The sequence below is a fragment of the Megalopta genalis genome, chromosome 14 (genome assembly GCF_051020955.1).
Source record: "Megalopta genalis isolate 19385.01 chromosome 14, iyMegGena1_principal, whole genome shotgun sequence".
Classification (NCBI taxonomy): Eukaryota; Metazoa; Arthropoda; class Insecta; order Hymenoptera; family Halictidae; genus Megalopta; species Megalopta genalis.
The window spans coordinates 10,048,111-10,064,085 of record NC_135026.1 but is presented as its reverse complement, the minus strand read 5'-3'; the positions used below and the strand labels follow the sequence as shown (position 1 = coordinate 10,064,085).

Sequence of the window (15,975 nt, the reverse complement as noted above, 5' to 3'; positions counted from 1 at the left end):
TGAAAATTAGAAAAAATAAAACTAATATTTCAAATCTTTATTCTATATTATATTATATATTATTATTCTATATATAGTTATATTATTATTCTATATTATTATTATGTGTATTTATCATTATTGTGCATTATTATTATTCTACATTATTAAAATCGAGAATGTGAAACACAGAAAATGTCAATTTTCAATAAAAATCAGCAGTTTACTCGTAACGTTCGCAAGTTTATGGTTTCCGATTCTAGGTTACGTCTAGGTTAGGTTTCCATTACTTGTTTAAGGCATCCCAGTCGTTGTAGACTGCTTATCCCCGCAACTGTTTCGTAAACAATCGCCGAAAGAATTCTCCATTCAGCTCTTGTTTTTTGCAATCGACGTAAACAAAATTATTTTGTATATCGTAGAAAATTATTTTGTATAAAAATCAACACAGACAGAGAGTCCTTAACCTAGATTGCCCGAATCTCCGACGTCCAAGTCAACGTTTCACTGTGAAACAGCTTAACCTAAAGCGGTCCATACAACAGCAAGAACTTAGCCTAACGCTTTAACGAAGCAATCAGTCTTGTTATCCGAACAACGAATGTTTCCCCGATTGATTCCGTAATACAAAGCAGTCGCTCGAGGGCTGCACAGTGCTGCCACGGAAGTGTCCCTAAAGCAAATTTAGCTTTTAATCGAGGTTAAATTAGAGCGAGCCTCTTTAAGGTTCAATTAGAGCGAAGTGCGAGGTCGTACTTCGAATGCGAACGAGCGGATTCGATGGGTCAAAGGAACCGGAAATGGGGCTAGCGGCGCGCGGCGTCTCCGACATTCTCGTCTCTTTCGTTATTTTTAACCTTTTAGGTACGGCTGAATTCTGCGCGAGGCTATTTCTCTGTACGGCAGAGTCTGATACTGTATATTCTATCTGTATATACAGGGTGTCCCAAAAATGTCTCGCATCCGAAAGTGGCGGGTTCCTCGGGCCATTCGAAGCAACTTTTTCCTTTACAAAAATTTTCTCCGAGGCACCGTTAACGAGTTATTAACGAAAAACCGTGACCAATGAGAGGCGAGCTCGGCTGACGCGAGACGATCGAGCCAACGAGCGGAACTGGGCTTCGCGCGCTGGTTGGCTGGGCCGCCTCGCGTCAGCCGTACTCGATTCTTATTGGTCACTGTTTTTCGCTAATAACTCGTGAACGGTGCCTCGGAGAAAATTTTTGTAAAGGAAGAAGTTGCTTCAAATGATCCGAGGAACCCGCCATTTCCGGATTGCGAGACATTTTTGGGACACCCTGTAGACTGTTGTAAATCGATGCGAAGACAGAAGAAGTGTGAAACAATGCATACGAAGACGATTATTTGGTTCAAACGATGAGCGAGTGAGCTACTAGAGCAAGCCACTATAGTTGGCCACTATAGTCGAGCCTAAAAGGTTAAAAGGTTATCTCCATTCCACGATTTTCCAGCGAAACTTCAACTCGGCCAACTAACGTGGCCGGGATAAAACGGTGGAGCGTCTTCGAAACTGACGTCAAATTAAGAGTAGTAGTAACGGCCGTTTCAAATAAATTCTTCGTCGGAGTTTAATGAATCCTCCCAATAACCCGCCCGAGCAATCGTCTGGCGAGTTCCATGGTAGAGAGCGGCGCGGTCTTTCCCGGTGTCGTCGGTGTGTGTCCTCTTTCTCTCCCCTTTTTCACCCTCTCTCTTTCTCTCTTTTCTTCGCCGCTCTCTGGTCTCTCGTTTCACGAGAAACGGCCTGGTAACTGGTTTCGCCTGTGTACGCTCCTCGTTTCGAAGAAGCGCCGAGAGGAGTCGTGGAACCGTTGTCATGGAAAATCAGAAACAGCCGAGGTGAATGCAACGGCGTCCCCTTAAGTAATTGTGCCCCCTATGAAATGCTGCTATAAAAATCGCTATTACTCCATGCGACAGTGGATTAAAATACGTTCGACGTTGAACCTGAATGTTCTTAAAGAGAGAGATTTAGATTTCTTCCGTCGAATGGTTTCCCACTGGAATTTCGCTTAATGACTCTCGGCGTGTTAGGTTAAAAGTTGACAGTGCTTCTTCTTGGCTTCTGTAGGGAAACGGCTGGTGCTGCGATCATGTTTCTTGGACGATCAAAACAAGTTGGTGAAATTTAGAGCTCTAAAAATGTGAAAAGAACTCAAGGATGTCGACGTACTATTCTCGAGTTATTGAGGTTATGTGATAAAGAAAGCAGCTTCTATGCAGCTACGGTTCCTTGCAAGCGGACATGACAATATAATAAATTTTTTCATTAATATAATTGAATATTTCATGACAATATAATAGAATATCGGCGTGCTATCTTCGGGTCGTTGAGGTTATGTAATGAAGAAATCAGTTTCTATGTAACCTTGTTGCTTGGAAGTTCACAATTATTTATTTCACCTCGTCATAAATAATAATTTAAAATCAGTCCAACTGCTAACTATTTCGCGTCGTTACAAATGATCAGTTAAAGTCAGTGGAATTGCTAATAATGATTTTAGGACAATAGATGTTACGAAGAGTAGGTTATGTCAGACACGGGACAAAATTCTGTAAGTGATTAGACGTTGCCGGAAGTCAATCTAAGCTCGAAAGCAAGGCTTATAACAAGAAAATAATAATAAACAAAAACGATAATACTAAATGAGCCCACTTATCGAAGAAGATTAGTTAAATTCGGCATCGGAGAAGACAGATATCGAGAGAACTTTGGATAATCTGCCGCCGGTATTAAATGATAACCGGTACGGGGAGCACAATAGCGGCGTAGCGTAATATGATCCAAAAACGATGATTTTAGGATAATAGATGTTACGAAGAATAGGTTATGTCAGACACGGGACAAAATTCTGTAAATAATTAGACGTTGCCGGAAGTCAATCTAAGCTCGAAAGCAAGGCTTATAACAAGAAAATAACAATAAACAAAAACGATAATAGTAAATGAGCCCACTTATCGAAGAAGATTAGTTAAATTCGACATTGGAGAAGACAGATATCGAGAGAACTTTGGATAATCCGCCGCCGGTATTAAATGATAACCGGTACGGGGAGCACAATAGCGGCGTAGCGTAATACGATCCGAAAACGATGATTTTAGGGTAATAGATGTTACGAAGAATAGGTTATGTCAGACACGGGACAAAATTCTGTAAATAATTAGACGTTGCCGGAAGTCAATCTAAGCTCGAAAGCAAGGCTTATAACAAGAATCAATAATAATAAACAAAAACGATAATAGTAAATGAGCCCACTTATCGAAGAAGATTAGTTAAATTCGGCATCGGAGAAGACAGATATCGAGAGAACTTTGGATAATCTGCCGCCGGTATTAAATGATAACCGGTACGGTGAGCACAATAGCGGCGTAGCGTAATTCGATCCAAAAACGATGATTTTAGGATAATAGATGTTACGAAGAATAGGTTATGTCAGACACGGGACAAAATTCTGTAAATAATTAGACGTTGCCGGAAGTCAATCTAAGCTCGAAAGCAAGGCTTATAACAAGAAAATAACAATAAACAAAAACGATAATAGTAAATGAGCCCACTTATCGAAGAAGATTAGTTAAATGTGGCACCGGAGAAGACAGATATCGAGAAATCTTTGGATAATCCGCCGCCGGTATTAAATGATAACCGGTACGGGGAGCACAATAGCGGCGTAGCGTAATACGATCCGAAAACGATGGAGTAAATAAAGGACGAGAGCGGGGGACAATGGGAAGACGAAATAATTCGCGACTAAAACGGAAGAGGGAGGGCGAGGAGGATTGCGAAACCGGCGGACGCGGTTTAAACTATAGATCGTTTTAAATCATCCGTCGCGTTGACGTGACCGCATCGCAGAAACGAGGGTCTGAAATTACACGCGAGATACCCTGGCGAGCACGCTCGCTCGCTCGCGCACACTATGTCCTCCGGAACGTCGAAAAAACTTGCGAAATCTAACTGTAGTCGGCCGGCAAACGCTACAGCCGGCTACTATCCTCTTGTCACGTGTCACTGGAAACAGCGAACGATCGCGAAAATCTGCGGGCCGCACGCGAACCGCGCGCACGAATACGCTGGAGAAACAACGCGAGCATTCGCTGATATTTTTCCAGGAGAAAACTCTTTGACAAGATCTGCGCTCTGCTCTGCAAAAAATGCTTCTTTTCAATTCACGGGTTGAGATTGGTGGGCCATTTTGACCCGGTATATTTTAATATCGTTATTACTGTTAGTGAACAGTGGGCTAGAAACCAGATTTTTGTGGACAGAAATCAATTTTTTAAGTTTAGTTAGACGTTGTTTTACTTGCAAAGCACAGTTTGGCGAAAGGTAGTTTGATTAATGATTAACGGTTTATAAATCGTTAGTTATTATTATAAATTAGTAATTATTATAAATATTACGGATTTGCAATTATTATAAATTATTGGGAGAATGATGTTATTCTTTGATGGTTTATTTATATAAACTGTTTTTGTAGAATGGAAAATAGAATTAATATTTGCCAGATGGCAAAAACTTCATTAACATAATTTAGTAACTGATCAATATTAAAATTGTCGATAAAATGGAAAACTAACAATTGTTGGTAACATAAAACTGAAAAAAACAATACAAATTTTTAAGCAACCTTTCATTTTTGTGCAAAATAGATTGTGTTAGTTATTTATTTAATTAAATTGATTGTGTTAATTTATTTATTTAATCAGGACTATTAATAATCCTGATTCAGCTGTTTATAATATTTGATACTGATAATTCAAGAAAGTTTAATAAATTTTGTACAATAATTGAAAATAAAATAGAAACTGTGATAGGATAATAGAGAGTTTCACTTGTCATTTTTAGAACAATGTTAAATTTCAGGAATTTCAAAGCTCGGTTATTTTAGTATTAATTATTTACTAATCGTCTTTCTAGTATCAGCAGAATGTTTGCAGATTCTTCTAATTTTTTAGAGAATTTTGACAGAAATTCTTCGTTGAAAGATTCGTATCAAGGATAGAGTAGTAGTGTAGTGGATCGTTTCAAGTATCGTTATATATGAGAATGGATTCTGTTACGTTGGCAAGCCTACGTACTTCGAGGTTGACCCTCCGCATCGGCACGCGCCACCATTGCTCTCAATTAATTAACTAATAAACTTTTAACGATCTCCAGCATGGCCAGTTTGGCTCGCAAGATCTCGTTCGATGTTCCCCGGACTGCTTGCCAGATAATTTCGACCTTCAACAGTATGCTTAAAATGTTTCAAACTGTATGTGATACGCTAGGATCACGAGTGTGACCCTAACACTGTGTTTCTATTTAATTTCGTAGTAAAACTTTAATATTCCATTTTTATCATTTTACACACTAACTAATTGTAAGAATAAAATTTAACAAGAAAACAAAGCAATGTTTATCTAGAATTATAGTTTCTTTTTATTTGTTAACATATTCGTATAAAATTAATAAATTATAGTATTTGCAGTTTACAGTCCACGAAGAAGAAAAAGATGCAAAGGCAAGCTTTGATATTCGATAAAAATATGAACAGATCAACGTTTAACATTTCTTGCATTTTTTACTTGGGATCTGTCGTAACCTCAGCAGTCATATTTTCTGAAAATCAGTTACAGGATGACTAATAAAAGAAATTACAGAACAAAAAAAGATAATAAATAAATAATAAATAATAAAAATAGTAAAAAAACATAAATAAAATAAGTAATAAAAAATAGTAAATAAAAAATAAATAAAAAATAATAAATAAAGAAAATTAAAGAACTCCTGAACTAAGCAAAATAATAAAGTAGTACGTCCACTTTCAAAGAAATATTTTTAGATCGAATGTCGTAAGCACGTTCAAGAAAACTGCTTATGCATGTAATATATGTATAACATTGCAGAAGGGTGAGGATGCGCCGAGGGGGCACTCCAACCTCATCGCATAAAATAGTTCGACCGTCAGCTTAATCTAAATATACTAAAGTAACAAAGTCAACATTAAGAGACCTATAATATGCAGGGACTTTCGAAGCAAACGCAAGCGTACTCAAGAGGATTCCTAATGCATACAACATTATGCAAGGGGGCCAGCTGTGCCTAGGGATTGCTCTAAATTCGAAACTGACTCTATGAAATAAGACCTGTGGCGACTACCGCCGGCGCTCGCCGGCAGGTGGCTGCCTTTCCCGCCATTACTTGGATCCGTTACCGATCCGTGTATTTAGGGTGTCCATACATAAATGTCCAAGCAAATATCTCGTAAATGGTTGACAGTACAAAAAAGCTTAACAGGAGAAATCTACACGGTTTTAAGTCGGCTACAAGGTGCACGTAAATTATTTCTTTCTATGCGCGACCTTTCCGAGTTACGAAGGTCAACTTAGATTCCTTTAAATGGATGCATATAATTTTTTTACGTATTTAGCTAGCAGAGGTTGTTTGCAAAAGAAAACGATATGTTTAGAAACTGCTATTATTCACCGCGTACAAGGAGACTGTTCTAAATATATTAAAGTAATAAATTAATGCCAGGAGCGCCGCAGTATGAAATTAGGGTATTTCGTGTCAAAGGCAAGCTTGTTCAAGAAAATTTCTAATGTATACGATATTATGCACGGGCCAGGTGTATCTAGGGGCTGTTGTGGACAAACTTCATAAAATAAAACCACCATCGAGAAGATCTAAGTACAAAATATAGTAAAAGAGTGAATTATCATTAAGAGACTTACAGGCATAAAACTTAACAAAATGGTAATTACCTGCGCATAGAATGTTATTAGAATTATTATTGTTATTAGAGAATGCATAGAATATTGACACGTTGAGCACCGTATCAGTCACCGATGACTGAGGATGTACAATTTAAAAAATAAATAAGTATAATATAATATAGTAACGAAAATATATTTATATAATATAATATAGTAAAAAGTATAGTTATAATAAGTAATAAATAATAAATTAAGTAATTTGGCGGCCATAAAAGAATATACCTAAATATTACTTGTAACCAACAAAAATTTTAGTGAGTATTATTAAAACACGGTATTCGCAGGTTTCACAGGATCTTATAACGCAGGATAAACGGAAAGGATGACAGAACAGGCTTGGCGCTTAACATGTTAAGGCTGCACCTAGGGAATTGCGTAATCCCACAGAATGCAGTAGAAACTCGATTATCCGAGCTAATGAGAAGAATATATATGTTCGGATAATAGAACAATTATATAGAACGTTGAAATTTTAGAAATCGGTCGATTCATTTTCCAGTTATTTAGTTTTGTTGACGCTACATTTGATTGGTAAGAAGTGTGAGTTTCGGACAATCACAAAATCCCGAGAAACTTATGGTTGACGGGGCGGTATGATGCGATCACCATAAGTGCAACATTTATTGGAATTCAACGTGATCATAAAACAATATGATCAATAAATTTTCCACCTTTAATTTTTAAAGAATAATTTCTTTCACCGTGTTGAATATATACATATAAATAAATACAAATAATAAGAAAAATTAAGAAAACAAAATGATATTAATACATAAATCAATAATAATAACCAATTAATTAATCTGATTAATATTACAATTTCTTCAATTGAATTTAACATGCGGTGTATGTGATGAACAAAATAAAAGTCATATTAATGTTATTTTAGATATATAATTGATCATACCCTTGTTAATTGATATTAAACGTTTATTACTTTCTTGATGATGTAAATCAACTAAATAAAATAATTCAGATGAACATAATCCATGGACAATTATAGTATTATAACAACCAATAATTCCAATTTTATAAAATATTGATATTCCTATGTACTACTGATGAATATGCTACTAAAAGTTTTATATGTAATTGATATATTAATAACAATATAATATATATATATATATATATATATATATATATATTATTAATAACAATATAATATTGTTATTAATAATGATCTTAAAATAATGCAATCAACTAATCCATAAATAATTAATTCTAAAGAATAATTTTAAAAAATATAATAAATTGTAACCAGATGCCGCGATCATATTCTGCTATACACTGCCTAAATGCTTACTACTTTCTGTAAAGCGTTTTAAACGTATCACCTGTTAGTCTTAACTATTTACTCAACTTATGCATGTTCCACCGTGGAACAAAGTAGCATCGTCAGTGCGAGAACGAAAACTTAATAAACCAGTAAATCACCGCGAAGAGAGCCGCGTTATGAGAAAACGAGGCCTCTCCCGTCAAAGGCGTATTCATGAAAATTCTCTTTGATTCGTGTAGTCGCTTGGTCGGTAGCACACGGCAAGGTAAACGACTCTGCTGTACACAGGCGTCTGCGGCACGGTCGGTCGCAGGGCGTCGCGCCGCGTCGGTGAATGGGATTTCTGTCGTGCGTTTCAACGGTCCGACAAAAAGAGCGAGTGTTTTCGGAGCGAGACGAAAATAGCGAGGCTCCCGCGCGCGCAGCAGCCGTTCTTGGCCGCGCGCTTTTGTTTCGCCGTGAGAACAATCGGGCGGGCTCTGAAGAGAGTCGACGACGCGGACCGGCCCGCCGTATCGATCCTCCTCCTCCGTGCATCTGTCGTTTCCGGCCGCGTGTGAACGGCTCCCGCTACCGGTGCTCCGCGGAAGAGCCTCCTCGAACCGGACACAGGGCCGGAAACGCGCGGAACTCGGACGATCTGATCGCGTTTTATCGATCGACCGCATCTCTCGGCCCTCCGCGCCGCTCGACGAGAAATCTACGTGTCCCAATTACTGTCGGTGTCCCTATAACTGTCACTTCATTATTGTTATTATTATTATTATTATTATTATTATTATTATTATTTTTATCATTTTACCTAATAGTGAAATGATATATAAACAGTCGAAATGAAAAAAAGATTTTAATGTTAAACTTTTGATCATCGTTTTAGACAATAATAGGAAAACATTGCATAATTATATTTATAAATTAATGTTAACCCTTTGCAGTCTAGTGGCGACTCTAAGACACCGCGAAAAATTATCGTATAAAGTTTCGAAATAATTTGAATATCGTGAAATTTGTTTATATTTAGAAAACGGTTGCACGAGTCCCTCGTAATAATTTTTACGATTTTTAAAGTACTTGCGATAAAAATCATTCAAATAAAAGTTGAGCAGTTTTCAATTTCACGTTTTAATAATAAGTTGTTATCATTCATTCAAGCTGATTGTCATGTTTTTGTTGGAACTTTGTCCACGTTACAGTCGTCAGTAATTGGTACGACGACATAACGCATTACAGGCACAGTATACCAAGCGTAATTAACCTTAATCTAGGCCACCGGTTTGAAATCTGTTCCATTTGAAATTTGCTCGCTTGATTGAAATCGTAATTATAATTTGAATATTATAATGAGTTTATTATATATATAATAAGTAATATGCCTGAAAACGGATTATTTTGATATAATAAATTATATGATATTAATCATTATTATTATTTTATTAATATATATATATATATATATATATATATATATATATATATATATATAATTAATATATATATATATAATTTTATTAATATATATATATATATATATATATATACATATATATATATATATATATGGATATTGATTATTAATTTTTATTATTAATTATTGGATGCGAACGAAAATGCGACCGTTCACGAAGACAACACATTTCATTCAAAATTCGTTGAATCTTGCATCAGTTGTAAAAGAATCGAATTAAAATATGAGACTTTTGCGTAAAGGACGAGAATAGGTGTTGGAATTGTTTAAACCAAGCAGGGTTGAACTGAGAATTATTGTTTTTAGGCACGCCGCCTTTCCTTCGACGACGTAAAAGAATTTTTAACGTGTCGTTGAACTTTCCGTTAGCGCCTTGTTCTTGAGAATTGAATGTGGGATGACGACTTGGTTGACGAATTTAATTAGCACGTTTGTTCACGGACATACGATGTTTGGACTTTGCGCTTAGCGCGGGTTTCAGGTGGATGGAAGCAAGCCGATTCCGCTTGTGTCTTCCATAGTAACTCTTAAGCTATACTCATTTATTTGTGCGACAAGCTAACTTTAGAAATAACTACCTTACGTAGATCACTAGAAAGATCTAGTAATGATCTAGGGTAGATGTCCCAATCTCTGTGCATGACCCAATTACTGCATAGGTCCCAATTACTGTATAGGTCCCAAATTACTGCATAGGTCCCAAATTACTGCATAGGTCCCAAATTACTGTATAGGTCCCAATTACTGTATAGGTCCCAAATTACTGCATAGGTCCCAATTACTGCATAGGTCCCAAATTACTGCATAGGTCCCAATTACTGCGTACGTCCAAATTACTGTGCATGTTGCATATATGTATTAATAAGTATCGATACGAAATATCGATACAATTCATACGCATTGATATAAAATATCGCATCGCTATCACTCATCGTCGGAACTCAGAAAACGGCGGGGGGGGGGGGGCGCTTGGAGTACGCGGAACGAAATCACATACGTGGAATTGTTTTTCCAACACCATGACAATTGTATCGCTGAGCGATCCCGAAGACCGGAGTGTCCCAAGGCAAACTAAGCACTGCACCTCTCGTGCAAACGCGGCAACGGGTTAGCGCCGCGCCGACAATCGCGATGAAAATTTGTCAAGCGCGTCATTACCGGTAATTACAACGACGATATCGCGAATCGGGCCGATGTAAAAGTCAAGATACAAGAGGTGGCCGACGGTCGTTAGGAGTCACGCGAGCCGCAGACAGTCTATACATCTATACCAACGGGGCACGTTGACTCCACTCTGCACGTGCAAGTTATGCTCTATTGCAAGAATGCAGAACAATGTAGAACAGGGGTGTCAAACTCGCGGCCCGAGATGAACAGTTTTGCGGCCCAGTCAATATATCCGACGCAAAGTAAAAATAAAATAGAAATGTGAATTCGAAATTTTGAAAGTAGTCTCGGCCAATCAAATTTCTCCCGAAATAGGAAAGATAGTATCAGAGAAGAGATGTCAAGTATCAGGACGTAAACAATAATTTAACTTTATATATGTTTATTACAATGTACTAGTCAAAATGAAAATATTTGTTTTTATGAACATTGATTCTTTTTTTTGCGGCCCACCTAAAGTTAAGCATTGTTTATTTGGCCCAAGTTAGCTTTTGAGTTTGACACCCCTGATGTAGAACGTCGATGAGGAGCCCCTTCGGTCGCGATTACGCTACAGATGCGACCATCTCGACTATACATAGATGAAATTATTGATATTATATTTTCACGATATATCGATAATACCGATTTCTCTTAATTTCCAACCAGTGTTGCCATATATATTAGGTCTACCGGAAAGTTCTGTCCGTTTTTGAATTGAAATATAACACAATTTTCATACATTTAATAATATTTATTGTAGAATATACTTTCCATCGTTACTTATGACTTCTTGCCAGCGCGATGGCAACTTGTGAATGCCATTTTTAAAAAATGATTTATTTTTAGAGGCGATGAACTCAACTAGTGCTTGGTTGACATCAGCTTCGGTTTTGAATTTCTTTTCCTGTAAAAAGTTTTGCAAAGAGAGAAACAAGCGATAATCGGAGGGTGCTAGGTCTGGGGAGTATGCTGGATGCGACAGAATTTCCCAGCCTAGCTCTGCGATTTTCTGACGAGTCGCCAAAGCAGCATGTGATCTGGCATTATCATCGGTAGCCATGTTTTCACGATCGCGTCTCGCTTAATAATGACATGAGACATCTTTGTTTCAGTTTATTTAGGAGAGTACATGTGTGTGAATGCAATGATAAAGAGAGATAGTCATATATGTCTCGAATCAACATGTGCATATGGATTGAAACTTGAAGTGACACTATCGGACAGAACTTTCCGGTAGACCTAATATGTACTGGACTTTTCTTGCCGCTTGTTACACCTCTTTGCTACTTCTGCGATCTAATGTTATACTATTGTAATACAGGGACTTGCTACCGTTGGTCAAATAAATATTATTATTGTTATTATTATTGTAATAATAATGATAATAATGTTTATCATTTTAACCGGATGAAACCTTCGCTATACAATACAAACATACAATAGAAATCAAAGTGTAAACAAAGAAAGAACGAAAAGTTATGGATATGATATATAATGATATGTATTATGTAACGAATGTTATGGATATGATATGACATAATAAAGCGAAGCGTTAGGAATCCAGGTATCTGAAGATAAGCGAGAAGCTCGTAATATCATTAAGATATCGTTAAGACGAATCGAAAGGGGCCAGGCTTGTTGAATATATATATGTTGATGCTTCGAATAATAATCAGTCCGATGAGGAACACCGTTCCCTATGCATTTTTTTTCATATACTAATGTAAATTCACGTGACACAATTTTCTAATAATAAAATCGAGCAAAACTGAACAAATTTAAAGTGATTTTATTACAATTGATAGGGATTACGTTCGATCCTAACGTCTTAGCGATATCTTCACGATGTGATCGATATATTGTTATTTATATTTATCGATATATATTATTATTTTATTATTATCAATTATAGTTTCCCGTTTTTCTCTTTTATTGCCATGTAATTCACATTCATTGCTATTATCATTATTGATAATTTGATTTCCATTTCTTTGACACTACAGTTCACGGTTTTCTTTCTTTCTATTGTTTGCAAATCTTCTTAAACTTTTCGTAACAGAGGGAATTTCCCAGTTTACATGTATCAATAAATATTATTATTATATTGGATAATGTTTCGATATTATCGATATATCGAAATATCGATATTGTTTCGATATTATCGATATATCGAAATATCGATATTGTTTCGATATTATCGATATATCGAAATATCGATATTGTTTCGATATTATCGATATATCGAAATATCGATATTGTTTCGATATTATCGATATATCGAAATATCGATATTGTTTCGATATTATCGATATATCGAAATATCGATATTATCGATACTTATCGTAAATATCGTGGATACATTTGAATTCTATCGATATATTATCGATAATATTGATCATAAAAATTAATCATTAAAATGTTATACATCTTATAATTAATTTTTACGTCGTAACATAAAATTCCTCATTCGCCCAGTATAAAAGCACTTTGTCCGTTAAATACATAGATAAACGAATAAATAAATAAATAAAAGGATACATCAGAATATCGATAATGTTTCGATACAATTGACATTTATCGATAACATCGTCGACAGTCACATCACTAGATTTCACGACGCCGGAGTATCGAACAAGCTTTCGAGGAAGCTCTCGAGCTTCCTCATCGAGACGGTCGTTCGTCGAGCTAATTACCCTAATTGCGCCTATCTCCTCGGATAGACGACACGCCGTACTACGATTACGTGTATTGTCGACGTACAGCTGATCGTTTTTGGTTTGTTTGCAGAGGCGGCGTAACCGAGGAACACTATGGCGGTGTTTGGCTTGGTCTCGGCTGTGGCCGGGTTCGTCAAGGTACGGTACCTCGTGGACAAGGCGATAATCGATAACATGGTGTTCAGGGCCCATTACAGAATCACGTCCGCGATTCTGTTCGCCTGTTGCATCATCGTGACCGCCAATAACCTGATAGGTAAGCACACCCGTTACATCGAACTTTCGTAGAACCCGGCGGGAACAACTCCGGCGAACTTCGATCGATGGTTGTTGGGCCACTAGGAGGGCTTTCAGGCGCATCCAGGAACGAACCGCGAAGTTTATTGCCACGGATTTGCGCCAACTGCCGTCGATAAAGCCGCTTTCATTCGGTCGAGGGTGACTCGAACCGCGGGATGGTCTACTTAGGAAGACGTCGTAGTTTCGGGTCTTTCGACTACGGACGTAGGAAAGCGTTTTTCTTGCAACTTATCTACGTCGTTTAGGTCGTAATTTGTTAATGTTCTGGGATTTTTAGGTAGATGGTTATGTCGAGATTGGTCAAGATTTTAGAGAAGAATATATGTGTGTAGACTCGTGATCCTCGCTTGGGATTTTATAGGGTTGGCAACTAAGTAATTGCCGATTTCATTCGTAAAGATCCCACAGATATTGTGAGATAACATTTTTAAAAATCCCATAGGACGTTCACAGGACCTTTCACAGGAACGCCTTGAAAAATCTCATGAACAACTCTTCTAAGTAGAAACCTCGCAAGAAGCACTTTTAGGAGACCCACAAAAGCCTCACAAAATCCAACAAAAGCAACTATTGTACAATAGAAATCTGTGCTTATAGAAAATTCTTGTCTTACTCCTATAATTGTAACACCGCTGAACAGCTGAGGTTCTTCCGACTAAAATAATTCCAAACACGATGAAAATCTGACTCCGTTCATTGAATAGCTCATTCTTGTACAGGGTGAATCACGTAAATCGCACACCTCAAATTACTTGCAATTGGTTATGATCACGAAAACTTGAAAATCTCTTTACGTAGAAGAACCTTTACTCACTTCTGAAACCATGTACTTGAAAAATTTTCATAAAAAGCATAGTATAAAAGTTATTTGCGACCCACCCCTTATAATAAACGTAGTTCAATGTCTATCGTGTTTGGGTTCATTTCAATCAGAAGAATCTCAGCTATCCATTGGTCTTACAATTATAGGAGTGAGACAAAAATTACTGAAAATAAAATGTGTAATAATACCATCATCAGTAAACATAGATTTTCATCGTGTTTCATTTTAATCAAGAGAATTTCAGCTATCCACTGACGCGTATTTAACCTGTATTTAGTAAATAATGAGCTGCATCGATCTCAACAACGCTTTGTTACATTTCTAATTCATTCATTCAAATATTCTAATATTTTATACCAAATAGTATTAAGGATAATATTATTATTAGGAAAATGCAATACTGACATGTCTTTAAATTTATAAGACAAAAGTATTAATCACTATATCTGAAGAAATTTTGAGTTATCAAATACCAGGTTATCCGTTTCATTTTTCAATTATAAATGCTCCGGGTTGCGGTATTAACTTTGGTCGCATTTTAAAGAGTGGAATCTTAACTTTCTGTTAAACAAAAATTGGTTATATATTAGAATAGTCTCTTGAACTTCTAGACAAATTGTTCTTGTTTCGACTTTCGAATCTTCTCACCGTCAACTTAGAATACTTCTTGCCACAGCAGTTTCGCGTATTTATTGTTATGTATTGTTGACCAATCAGCAATACCGAGGAATTCTTCAACAAGCTAAAATCAAAATCGTGTTTGTTGCCGGCGATCCATCGCGCCTCGTGTTCCGATTGTACCGCGAATGGAACATTAAGCCGTCGCGTATCGATTTCGGGATCGCGTATAAGGTGTTGACAAGGGGACACGCTCGCAGACAATGGGACATTTTACACTGCAGCGTATAGCGTCCTCTGATTAGTGTACTACCAAAATTGGTTGATCGTTTTGCCCTAAGAACAGTCAACTTTCGAAGATAATTTATACCGAAGTAGCTAACTACGGAGATGCGCACCCTTGTGTACAGGGTGTTTCGCTTAAAACAGGTCACTTCAATATCTCTCCCAATAGTGAAGTTACAAAAAATGTTCTCATATGGAATTTGACTAGTATCAAGAGATGAATACGATGCAGAAACTAATTTTCTTTCAAAATCATTTTCTTTTTTTTAGAATTTTCAAAGTCATCGATCGCTTCGTGTATCTGCCGTTAAAATACATTCAGGCATTAAAATATAAACTTCGGTTATTTCAAACCAAATTTAACAAAAAGTTTAACAGTTCGTGTTTGGTGTCGAAGGCCATTTCAAGGTGAAGACCATTATATACGTCTCTGAATGTATCTTAACGTATGCGTAAATCACTGTCGACGACCTTGAAAATTCTGAAAAAAGAACGATGTTGAAGAAAACCAGTTTTTGAATCGCATTCGTCTCTTGATACCAGTCAAATTCTGTGCAAAAAATTTGTTGTAATATAACTA

At 36.7% G+C, this 15,975-nt stretch overlaps 2 protein-coding genes across 7 annotated transcripts in view; one reads left to right on the top strand and one right to left on the bottom strand.

The window, feature by feature from the left end:
- spg (dedicator of cytokinesis spg) overlaps positions 1 to 15,975 on the bottom strand; it is a 169,757-nt gene that overhangs the window by 86,458 nt on the left and 67,324 nt on the right. The gene's annotated exons all lie outside the window — the stretch shown is intronic.
- The window catches only part of Inx3 (innexin 3), a 58,768-nt gene that overhangs the window by 27,316 nt on the left and 15,477 nt on the right, over positions 1 to 15,975 (top strand). The window contains exon 2 of the mRNA XM_033479577.2: positions 13,440 to 13,625. Coding sequence (XP_033335468.2) covers positions 13,463 to 13,625 — 163 coding nt within the window. The 5' untranslated portion in view covers positions 13,440 to 13,462. The remainder of the gene's footprint in view (positions 1 to 13,439; positions 13,626 to 15,975) is intronic.